This window comes from Aegilops tauschii, chromosome 5 (assembly GCF_002575655.3).
Source record: "Aegilops tauschii subsp. strangulata cultivar AL8/78 chromosome 5, Aet v6.0, whole genome shotgun sequence".
Taxonomy (NCBI): Eukaryota; Viridiplantae; Streptophyta; class Magnoliopsida; order Poales; family Poaceae; genus Aegilops; species Aegilops tauschii.
Window position 1 is genome coordinate 563217845 of NC_053039.3, and position 12333 is coordinate 563230177.

Consider the following 12333-nt stretch of genomic DNA (forward strand, 5'->3'; position numbering starts at 1 on the left):
GCAGCCTGATTCGCAAGTTCAGCTAGAAGTTTCATTCCCTCCTGTCCCTTTATGGCCACTTCTTCCATTCTTGCATCCATCTACATAACAATATAAAAATGTTAAAATATTCATGGGCATCACATAAATATGACCAGACTACACGAGCAATTATTTCTCGCAACATAAATATTGTAAAACAACACAAGCAAATATTTCTCACAACATAAATATAGTAAACAACACGAGCAAATATTTCTCACAACATAAATAAGGTAAAACAACACGAGCACATATTTCTCACAACATAAATATGGTAAACAACAGGAGTAAATATTTCTCACAACATAAATATGGTAAACCAACATAAGCAAATATGGTCCACGACAAAAGCAATTACATCCACAACGAAAGCAAATATGGTCCACAATGAAAGCAAATATAGGTCTATAACATAAACAAATATGATTCACTACACGTGCTTCAACATCTCCTTCTCATGCTCCCTCTCCAAAAAATCAAACCTCCCTTCTTTTGTTTCAAGAACATTGAAGATTTCCCTAAACTCGGGCTTCACTATAAGAGTGAGGGTTGTGTGCATGAGAGCAGTTTTTTCCTTCACACCACATTCTTTGACCATCTTCATTACTTCTGAAATGGTGGGAACATGGTTTGTGAGAGGAGCGGATGATGCTTCAACACTTGAAGTTATCTTCTCCACTCCACTTTCTATTTTCTCGCATGTCTGCTTGTACAATCGTAAGAATGGACTCTTCTCTTCCTTCTCCTCATTTGCGTTAGAAGGTTGCTTGCGCTTCTTGCTTGGTTTTGGTTTCTTCGAAGATGCCAACTTCATTTCAGCACTACCATCGGGCTTCTCGAAAGGAACCGCATTATCATCACTTGATTCATCAGAAGATATATCTCCAGCACAAGAAGCACTAGCCCCAGTAAGATGTACTTTGTCAAATATGATGTGCAAATCTTCAAGGTGCTTTGGTCCCTGTTTTTTGAACTTCATATGATTGCATTTCTTTCTTGTACTCTCTTGGCATCTCTGAAATGGATTTTAATGTACAAGTGAGATAATGCAACCATATAGAACCATGCCAAATGAAAAACAAAATGGCTAGTCCTACCTTGATATGTTCATCCCACCATTCTTTAGAGCAATCAACGGTTCTCTTCGCATCATCCCATCCAAGCCCAGTTGCTTCATTTTTCAACTCCATGAACCAAGTGTACTCATTTTTTATGGCATCCCACTTGTTTTTGAATTTATCCTTGGGATACTTCTTTCCCGTTCTAGCTTCCCATTTCTCCAAAACGTTTTCCCAACCCCTCTTGTTTAAATAACCTAATGGCCTATTCCCCTTTTCAACCTCTTCTCTCAATATTTCAATGAGTTTCTTGAGATGGGCATCATCCCACACCGCCTTCTCAGTCATACTTCAATAAAGCAATATGAGAAAAGCACGTATCAAGAATAATGCATTACATAATAGCAGCAAGTACTCAAATAGTATGTACAAGTAGCAAACATAATATCTATGTACAAGAAATTTTTGTGAATGTTGTTTGTTGTCTTTTTAGATGGCATGTCATGCAAGCTTATACATCACACAAAAAAAATAGGTATATCATGTTCAGCTTCTGTACATATCATGTATACAAGCAATTAAACATTACATAAATAAAATTGTGCAAAAAATTCAAAGGAAACCTAAACAGGGAGGGTGAGGAGGAAGGAGAGGGGGAGGGAGCAGGGAATTGGGGAGAGGGCTAGGAGGACTGAGGCCGGTGAGCTGGCGCCGCCGGCCGGCCGGACGGACCTAGGCCGCCGGGAACAGGTGGGCCGGAAGGGACGAGCAGGGAGGAGGATAGACGAAGGATGGATAAAGTGTGGAGGAGGGAGGAGGGAGGAGGGAGGGGGGACTTGGGGGTACTAGGAGTGGCCGGTGCGCCGGCGAGGATGGCCGGCCGGAGCTGGGCCGCCGGTAACAGCAAGGGGAGGGAGGAGCATGGAGGAGGGAGGAGGTTGTAGAAATTTTACCTTGGAACGGAGCGGGCGGCAGCGGAGGTTCGCCGGAGCAGGCGGCGGCGGAGGATCGCCGGAGCCGGGCGGTGGCGGCGGCCAACCCTAGCTCTTGCGATCTGTTGCTTCGTTCCTGCCTTCTGCGAGAGTTGAGAAGAAGAGATTGAACAGGTATGACTTGGGAGTGGCATTGGTGGGTAAATACCATCAATTATTATGGGGACAGCTGAAAGTGGTTGGTTTAGAAGCTGTAAAAGTTGGGGGTACCTCAGCTGTGAAATTTATACTACGTAAAAGCTACAGATTATTAGAAGCTACTTCGATAATTTATCCCTTTGGTTAGCTTTTAGCTTCTAAAATGCAGAAGTTGGGACAATCTGTCCAACCAAACACAGCCTAAGTCTTACAAGTCATAATCCAATGCCAACTCCCCGCAAAAAAAAAATTCCAATGCCAACTATCTGGACATCCATTTTTCATGGAGCATGATACCAACACGGCACGCCATGACAGGCATTACTGTTAGATCAACTGAAATAATATTTCCTGATATTGTGGTTAGACCAAACAGTGAAAATAAATCTTCAGAATTGTACACATGAAAATATCTAGGTGAGTAGGCATGTTTTAAGGGAGTGTTCAACAGAGCCAGCAATGATAAAGGATTGATTTGATGTGGGAAATCTTGTAAGTCTTAGAAGTTACAAAAGCCCATGGCTCCAATGATGAAACACCACTTAGAGGAGCAGAGGCCTCTGTAATGAACTAATGATCCATGTGACAGATGACTGCCATCCACCACTTCGATATTATATTGGACAACTACAAAATTGTGCCACTTGAAGTGGCTGTAGTTTAGTGGTGAGAATTCCACGTTGTGGCCGTGGAGACCTGGGCTCGAATCCCAGCAGCCACATTTAGTTTTTCTTTTCTCAGAAACAAATGCATCACTACTTATTTATTCTATCTCCTTTATTTGATTATCACAACACACTGCTTTTTAGTGTATTTAATTTTCATGCATGTGAACGATTTATTACAGTCCAACAAGATGCATATACCCCCTGAAAAATAAAAATAAATGCAGGTACATAACCACTGTGTTTAGGGTGCCTCCACCTATATATTTCGTGTGGTCACATGTGACATGTTATGGCATTTTTGTATCAGTTATCATATCTTACCATTTGATGTTGTGGAGTTTGCACCCAGGAGATCAGTTATCATATCTTACCATTTGATGTTGCGGAGTTTTCATGTAAAGCAAAAACGTTGGGGTTGGGACAAGCACTTAAGTGAAACAGGATATTTGAGCAGGCAGAATTTATCAGCTTACCATTTCTGCCGACAGACTGTTGTCAGACTTTGACGCCCGCGAGCAGAAAGCACAGGAGGTCAATCCAGCTAGATTTTTCAGGTCCGGCGAATCGGCGATCTCTGAGGTCTCATTTTTATGTTGGGGTGCAACAAACAAGGCGCATATCTGCTGGACGCTGTCGAAAGGATCCCCAGATCACCTAGGATGACGAGTGGAGACCTGAGATTGTTTTGTAATACTACATTAGCAGAGGTTTCAGATGGACGTTAACATGGTACGCGAATCTTGGCCTAACATTTGAATCGTGATATTTGCACAAATTCGCATGCTGGTTGTATATTATGCTATTTAAAACGCACAACGAAGTGATGCATTGCCCGTTTGCCAACATGTGTCTTTTCAGCAGTTCAGATTGTCTAGGTACAGCTGAAAGAGAGTGGCGTTTTGGATATCGGCTTCTATGGAGGCCGATTTAAAAAATCAAAAATTGAAATTTTCGGTTTCAAAATAATCTGAAAAAGAAGTGTACAAGTAAACATGGATGTCAGGTGTATGTGTGTAAATTTTTTGGATAAGTTGAAATACGACCTGTACAAAAAAGACAAGTTCATGGCCTGTGAGGATGAATAGTATCATATGTTAAAAAACTTCAGATTTGTTTTTTTTTGCGTATTTTGTCCTAAAAATTTACACATGTGTGCATTATGCCTTCATATATATCTGTATTTTTTAAGAATTTTTTGAAATGCAAAAATATGAGTTTTCATGAATTTTTTATTTTGCTTTTGGAGGCCTCCATGGAGCTCAGGCTCCAAAAGCAATTTCGGCAGCTGAAAAGACTTCTTCCCCTAAGAAAATAAATATGGAATATAAGGAACTCACTAGAATATTTATCAACTCCCTGGTTGCATCAAGACAACCATAGGTCTCAAGCTCCTGGTAGTATTTTATGAAACCACTATATATTACGGCCAGAGCATTTTCATACAAAGAAAGGGTAACATAGAACATCCAAAAAAAAGTGCAGTAAGATAGAGCACTACTAAGTTTCAACTCGATCCATCAGATAACATCATATCAATGAGTCCAGAACAATTCATTGCAAATTAATCAGGTTTTAACTCAACCTTGGGGAAATCAGTCGGCCCTATCCGCGAGTTGAACTGGCCTTGTGTGACATGCACCATCCAAGAGTCATACAAGGCACACCGAACCGATTGGCCTAGCACAAGAGGATCTGCAGGGCCGGTCAAATCATCATCAGCCACAATTAGGACAGAGTTAATTTCTCTGAACAAAAGAAATCCCTATTTTGTTGTTTTCATTTGTTATTTGCAGAGGAACCAATTAATGGAGGGCGACCTGGGCGAGGGGAATGACTTGTGGGCCTCTGACTAGAGATAGGAGATGAGCTACGGGCCGGAGTTGAAGTGGAACCTCTTGAAGTCGAATGAGCGGGCGGCGCTGCAGGGCTGGTCGTGGTTCTCGAGCACCAACACGTTCTGGCCGTACCTCGCGAGGAGTCCCGCGCAGCAGAGCCCTCCGAGCCCACTCCTGATCACCACCATGTCCCCCACCGGCCTCCCCACCACCTTTGACTAAACGAAACGGCCAAGATCAACAACGTGCAGTGCTCGCTTACTTGCTTGACGCGATCTCAGACTCTCACACGCTCTGAGCGGCGGTGAAGGAAGAGTTCGTGTGAATGGTGAGGCGAATGACCTGGCGGGGACGGCCACCGCCTGACAGTTGGCCCTGGAGCGCGCGAGAGTCTGAGAGACAGCGCGCCGACGCACGGCACTGGAGCGGAGGTGGTGGCGGCTACTGGTAGTTGGTCTGTTGGTGGTGGAGTGGTGGTGGTGGTTCTGCTGCTAGTTGGCTTGCTTCACGCTCGGACTTATTGCCACGCTACCGACACAAATGAACAATCTTTTTTATAAAAAAGAACCAAGCTGTTCACAACAAGGTAAAACAAACAGAGATGGACTTTATTTTTAAAATAAGTTAGTTAACGAGATGGCGCAATAAAAAAGAAATGGACTTAAGCCACAGTTGGCAGCAAGGTTTTAAAGAGTGGGCTAAGCCTCCTAGCGACGGACCACATCCAGCACCATCAGCCCAACGATGAGCACTGCCGGCAAGCCTAGTGAGGAGTCCATCTGTGCTCCTAATCTATTGTAACATCATACATCATTGGAAGGGATTTCTGGACGGGTCGTTATTTCTTTGGCCATCATCCTCCCACGTATCATTTCTTCCGATGCCCTTCATTCTCAGAGTTCTTCGTCAAGTTCTAGACCGGGAACCACTCTTAAGCATTAAAATGAATATATCATTGACACACTGTTGTAACTAATCGTCTATTTTTTGTGATGTATAAGCATATTCATGCTAAGATGTAAGCGTGGAAAGTAGGCTACGAAATTTACGAGCTAACAAGTGAAGGGTTTATATAGGTGCGTGGATGTTGCTATGAGTGGAAAATTGGGTGAAGAAGTAATGTAGGCCATGTACCGTGATTAGCAGATATGAGTAGGTAACTACTTACGACATTTCTAACCGATCCTCTAAGAATAGTGGAGTATCCGGTGGAGTAAACCGTAAGGTTTTTGCCGGACCTAGCCGACCCCCTATAATTAACGAAGTAAATTTTTGTTTTTTCTAGAATTTGCAATTCTAGTATGAATTGCAATTACATATTCGAACACATAGAAACTAAACATAAATTTGAATTTTCAAGCAAATCATGAACATAGTTTACAAACCGAATTCAAAGTTAGAAACCAAATTATTCAAATTTAAACACGCTGAATGGTTTAGATGTAGCAAATAGCATATGATAGAACAACTAGGACTCACTAAGGCGTTGTCAGTGATGCTCAACAAGATCTTGTTGGAGCTGAGCATGAACATGACGGTTCTCGATCTTGCAATGCTCCTCAAGGAATGCCAAGATCATGTTCATATCATACTCTGTCTCAACCGAAGTCCCGTTGGTGATGTACCGAAAGTTCTCAAGCATATCCCTCTCGTCTTCAATGATCATGTTATGCAATATGATGCATCAAGTCATGATCCGCCATGGAACCTTGGAGCTCCAGTACTCGGCAGGTCCACGAATAATTGCAAAAGCGCTTCTGAAGCACACTGAAGGCTCTGTCAACATCTTTCCTAGCATATTCTTGACATTAGGAAAAGTAAATGGTTTTTGTTACCTTTCAGAAGCGGAATCATTTTGATTAAGGGGGCCCATGGTGGATAGATGTCATCCGCAAGGTAGTAACCCATTGAGTAATTGTGCATGTTGACCGAGTAGCTGCAAGAAGGACTTCACCGTTAATAAGCCTAGAAAACAGTGGTGATCTCGATAGCACATTCAAGTCATTATGAGAGCCAGGCAAACCAAAGAATGAATGCCACATCCAAAGATCTTTCATTGCATTTGCCTCAAGAATGATTGTTGGATCACTACAGTGGCCTTTGTACTGAACCTTCCACCATACAGGACAATTCTTCCATGTCCAGTGCATACAATCAAGTGATTCAACCATCCCTGGACATCCTCTTGCTTCAATCTCAGCCATCAGCCACTAGGTATGTTCCTCGGTTGGTGCTCTCAAGTACTCGGGGCCAAACTCGATCACTGCTTTTGTGAACCTTCAAACAGTGTCCAAGATTGTGTCTTCACCAATGCAGACATAGTAATCGATTGCATAGGCCGAACAGCCATATGCCAAGATTTGAACAGCGGCAATGCACTTCAGCAGAGGACTTGCACTTATCTCTCCACATGCATTTCTCCGGAGCTTGAACCAATCATCATATCTCTCCACGGCTTTTTCAATGGTCGGAAAAAGACTTGTGTGCATCCGAAAGCGCCGGCGAACGTACTTCTTCCGATAGGTTGTCTTTGGGTCAAAGCAGTATCTCATGATCTTGGCATGAACCTCCGCTCTATCACGGTTGATGTGTATGCAGCCAAACTATGATCCTCTCCTAGGGCGCCGAACATCATCATTGATATTCATGCCTAAAACGGTGTCAAAGTCATCATCGACTTCTTCCTCTTCCGATGACGACGATTCCTCCAAGACCATCTCCCTCAACCTCAACCTCTTCATCTACAATCCAAAGAGCTAGGTTCAATCCAAAATGCTCGCTTGAAAGAGAAACGAACAAAAAACTCACCTAGGCAATTCGTCAAACACATGCAGTGCGGTGGTGGTGCGCTGGCCAGCCGCTATCGTTTAGACCAAACCGACGGGCCATGATGCGAGGGAATAAACTGCAGTGGTTTTCCAGCAAGGTGAGATGTGGCAGCCAACAAAAAAAGAGGAAACTACAGAGCAATCTGACAAATCAACAATGGGGATGGCGGCGACGTTTCACCTTGATTCTGGTGACGGCAACGGGGGCTGAATGGGCTCAATGACGGGCGAAAGGGCGGCTGGGGCCAAGGGAGGCAACGAGGTAGCGGCGGGGCTGGCGGAGGGTCGCCGGAAGGCGCGCCAGCAAAGAAGGAGGCGCGGGGGAGAGGCGCAACTTTTTACTCAGCCGCCGAGCGGTGGAGTATATTTAGGGAGAAAGTTGCTGCCGGAGCAAAAGAATTACTCCCTTACGGCGGATAAGGGATCGGCTAGGTGCTGGTCAGATGAGTAAAAACGAATTTTTACTCCTCTAACCAGTTATAAGGGATCGAGAAATGCCCTTATTGTCTAGGTCAGTGATATGAAATTGGTTTGTTCACGCATCAATTACAGTATGGTGCGCTTACGCTTGTAGGTAAGCAGAGGGTACTTCTTTTATCTAAACTTTGTGAAAAAAACTATGTTTTGTTCCTAAAATGATGATAGATGCTCGTCCAATTGGTATCGATGAGGAAAAACGATCAAGAGTTAAACACTTGGTGGCCACAAGACATCTCAAGAAGATAAATCATTGTTGCAATAAAAGTTTTAGTGAACTATATATGAGAAAACGCTTTCCTACAGGCATGAACAAACAACTTTTCCTAGCACAAACATGTATTGTTTGAACGGCAAAGAGTATAGTCAAGTGACACCACCCAGTAGCTCACGGCCGCATTGACTTGGAGCTGCATTGGAGAGGCGCGGGAGCTACGAACTCCCTAGTGGGTGTTGCGAGAGGCTATTTCCTTGTGCTACGACTGATGACCTGCAATGCTGCAACCAACACGGCGGTGTGTGCTGATGTTGTAACCCGCATGGTGAAATTATGATGTTGCATAGGCCAACGGGCGATCTGTGAAGCCTATGCCGGGCGACGGGGGCGGTGGGCCAGTGTGCTACAAGATCGTGGCGGTGGCGACCTGGTGTTGCAAACAGCAACCATGACGTGCTACAATGGGTGGTGACTAGTGCTGCGAGGAGGATGGCGAAGGTAAAGCGCAGAGGGGAGGCATGCAAGGACCCCCCCCCCCCTGTTGTGAGGGTGTGCGTAGCAAACGATTGACAAAAGGGATGCACCGAATCAACGAGCTGGCGGGCTGATCATGGGCGTACATGCATGCGTGATCGAATAACTCGGGAGGGGACCGATCGATGCCTCAATGCTTTCAAACAAGGCAGTAGAGGACCATTTATAGTAAAATGACGTTCAACGTATTTGAAGTTATGTTTTTTCTGGAAAAAACATGTTCAAATCTTTGAAAGGATGTGATGGTTTGCTTCCTCGGCTTGAGCGTGATGATAATTAGCTTTTTGCCTACCCCAGGCCCATGTGGAGCTTATCGTGGCACAACCCACAGTGTCTGCCATTCCCTATTGCCATCGTCCATGGCTTCCCAGCCGCCACTTATGCCCAAGACATGGCCTACACACAATGAAAACTCACATGTGATGATGGTCCAAAGTTGTCGGTCACAACCAGAAATGGGTGCGCATCAGAGTTGTTGTCTTCTCGTAGCGCACATCACTACACCATGGCTGAGATTAGGAGGCATTAAAAAATTCCTTCAAATGTGTAACAGGGCGTTTCTATTTTTTTAAAGGAGCCCAGTGCATTCCATTGCACAACAGGGCAAGACTAATCACTAGCAACGACATATTTTACAAAGTATGGAACCTGGCCAAGCCACATCTCACACAAATCTAGCTCCTAGTTTAACACCATACGGAGCTATAATGTGTGCGACTCTATTAAAAGTCTGGGGATAAGATCCCACACATCCATCCATAAACCCCACATGCAGTTGTATGGTAATATCCTTGAAAATGGCCCCTAATGCTGAAAGATTGTTGTGTCATTCAATTGCACAGAATCTGTTTCTATCATCACTCCGTCATCACTTAATCACAACCTAGCTCATTGGTTGTCTTTATGGCATAAAGTATTGCAAAAGCTTCCAAGTGAAGTTCACACGAGACACGCTTCAAATTACCTGCAAGAGCAGCCATTGCACATCACATACATCTCCAATAATGAAGCCCCACCCTCCAGTATTTTTTTGAAGTTGCTACTATGGGCAAAAGCCAGCCTAAACCATGTTCATTTTCATAAACCAGAACAAGATACAACACAACGACTACAAGATGTAGCACACGACAACCACAAGAAGGAACAAGGAAACAAAGAGAACCTAAATGAACTATGCCTAGCGGTATAATCCTTGAACCTGGCACGGAATAGAAGTGGAACAAAACCAGAAGAGATGGGAGGAGTCTTGTTGGATCAATCGAATGAATACCAGACGTCGAGACGATGGAGAGGCAAAAGTCCATGACCCGTCCAGCGATCACTCTTCAACTTGAATGAGAGTCGCAACGTCGTCAAAGGGATTCCCATCACCAAGGTGACATCGCGAGAACGTTAATGACTGACGCCACCGAAGGGCAATGTTCCGCCGAGACGAGCACTTCACCTCCTCTTGGTGTCACATCGACCACCCTCACCAAATGAGGAAACTTGGGCACTATGCAAAGCAACGAGTGTTGGAAATATGCCCTAGAGGCAATAATAAATGGTTATTATTATATTTCTGTGTTCATGATAATAGTCTATTATTCATGCTATAATTGTATTGTCCGGAAATCGTAATACATGTGTGAATACATAGACCACAACCTGTCCCTAGTAAGCCTCTAGTTGACTAGCTCGTTGATCAACAGATAGTCATGGTTTCCTGACTATGGACATAGGATGTCACTGATAACGGGATCACATCATTAGGAGAATGATGTGATGGACAAGACCCAACCTAAGCATAGCATAAAAGATCGTGTAGTTTCGTTTGCTAGAGCTTTTCCAATGTCAAGTATCTTTTCCTTAGACCATGAGATCGTGCAACTCCCGGATACCGTAGGAGTGCTTTGGGTGTGCCAAACGTCACAACGTAACTGGGTGACTATAAAGGTGCATTACGGGTATCTCCGAAAGTGTCTGTTGGGTTGGCACGGATCGAGACTGGGATTTGTCACTCCGTGTGACGGAGAGGTATCTCTGGGCCCACTCGGTAATGCATCATCATAATGAGCTCAATGTGACTAAGGCGTTGGTCACGGGATCATGCATTGCGGTACGAGTAAAGAGACTTGCCGGTAACGAGATTGAACAAGGTATTGGGATACCGACGATCGAATCTCGGGCAAGTAACATACCGATTGACAAAGGGAATTGCATACGGATTGATTGAATCCTCGACACCGTGGTTCACCCGATGATATCATCGTGGAACATGTGGGAGCCAACATGGGTATCCAGATCCCGCTGTTGGTTATTGACCGGAGAGGCGTCTCGGTCATGTCTGCATGTCTCCCGAACCCGTAGGGTCTACACACTTAAGGTCCGATGACGCTAGGGTTGTAGAGATATATGTATGCGGAAACCCGAAAGTTGTTCGGAGTCCCGGATGAGATCCCGGACATTACGACGGAATGGTCCGGAGGTGAAGAATTATATATAGGAAGTCCAGTTTCGGCCACCGGGAAAGTTTCGGGGGTTATCGGTATTGTACCGGGACCACCGGAAGGGTCCCGGGGGTCCACCGGGTGGGGCCACCTGTCCCGGAGGGCCCCGTGGGCTAAAAGTGGAGGGGAACCAGCCCCTAGTGGGCTGGGGCGCCTCCTTGGGCCTCCCCCCATGCGCCTAGGGTTGGGAACCCTAGGGGGGGAGTTCCCCCTTGCCTTGGGGGGCAAGGCAACCCCTTCCCCCCTTGGCCGCCGCCCCCCCTTGGAGATCCCATCTCCTAGGGCTGCGCACCCCCCCAGGGGGCCTATATAAAGGGTGGGGGGAGGGAGTGCAGCATACTACAGCCTTTGGCGCCTCCCTCCTCCCCTGCAACACCTCTCTCTCTCTCGCAGAAGCTCGGCGAAGCCCTGCCGAAGAGCCGCTACATCCACCACCACGCCGTCGTGCTGTTGGATCTCCATCAACCTCTCCTCCCCCCTTGCTGGATCAAGAAAGGAGGAGACGTCGCTGCACCGTACGTGTGTTGAACGCGGAGGTGCCGTACGTTCGGCACTCGGTCATCGGTGATTTGGATCACGGCGAGTACGACTCCGTCATCCACGTTCATTGGAACGCTTCCGCTCGCGATCTACAACGGTATGTAGATGCACTCCCTTCCCCTTGTTGCTAGTAGACTCCATAGATGCATCTTGGTGAGCGTAGGAAAATTTTAAAATTATGCTACGATTCCCAACAGTGGCATCATGAGCCAGGTCTATGCGTAGTTACTATACACGAGTAGAACACAAAGCAGTTGTGGGCCTTGAGTTTGCCAATTCTTCTTGCCGCTACTAGTCGTTTCTTGTTTCGGCGGCATTGTAGGATGAAGCGGCCCGGACCGACCTTACACGTACGCTTACGTGAGACAGGTTCCACCGATTGACATGCACTGGTTGCATAAGGTGGCTAGCGGGTGTCTGTCTCTCCTACTTTAGTCGGAACGGATTCGATGAAAAGGGTCCTTATGAAGGGTAAATAGAAATTGGCAAATCACGTTGTGGTCATACGTAGGTAAGAAAACGTTCTTGCTAGAAAC

At 45.5% G+C, this 12333-nt stretch overlaps 1 protein-coding gene and 1 non-coding gene across 2 annotated transcripts; one reads left to right on the top strand and one right to left on the bottom strand.

Annotated features, from left to right (window-relative positions):
- Positions 1-302: 302 nt before the first annotated feature.
- LOC141022693 (uncharacterized) lies at positions 303-1526 on the bottom strand. Its single transcript, XM_073498957.1, has 2 exons — positions 1119-1526; positions 303-1036 (listed from the first exon to the last, which is right to left on the bottom strand). Exons 1-2 carry the CDS (start codon positions 1425-1427, stop codon positions 452-454), a joined length of 894 nt encoding a protein of 297 aa, XP_073355058.1. The 5' UTR covers positions 1428-1526; the 3' UTR covers positions 303-451.
- A 1332-nt stretch (positions 1527-2858) lies between these two features.
- On the top strand, positions 2859-2930 carry TRNAH-GUG (transfer RNA histidin (anticodon GUG)). The gene has a single exon. It is a non-coding gene; the product is annotated as a tRNA-His (tRNA).
- The last annotated feature ends 9403 nt before the right edge of the window (positions 2931-12333 follow it).

Bases quoted from the DNA above. Each gene is read 5' to 3' on its own strand.
- LOC141022693 (XM_073498957.1), bottom strand. From the start codon at position 1,427: ATGACTGAGAAGGCGGTGTGGGATGATGCCCATCTCAAGAAACTCATT. The intron at 1,037-1,118 runs GTAGGACTAGCC...AATCCATTTCAG, and splicing joins GGTGGGATGAACATATCAAG to AGATGCCAAGAGAGTACAAG.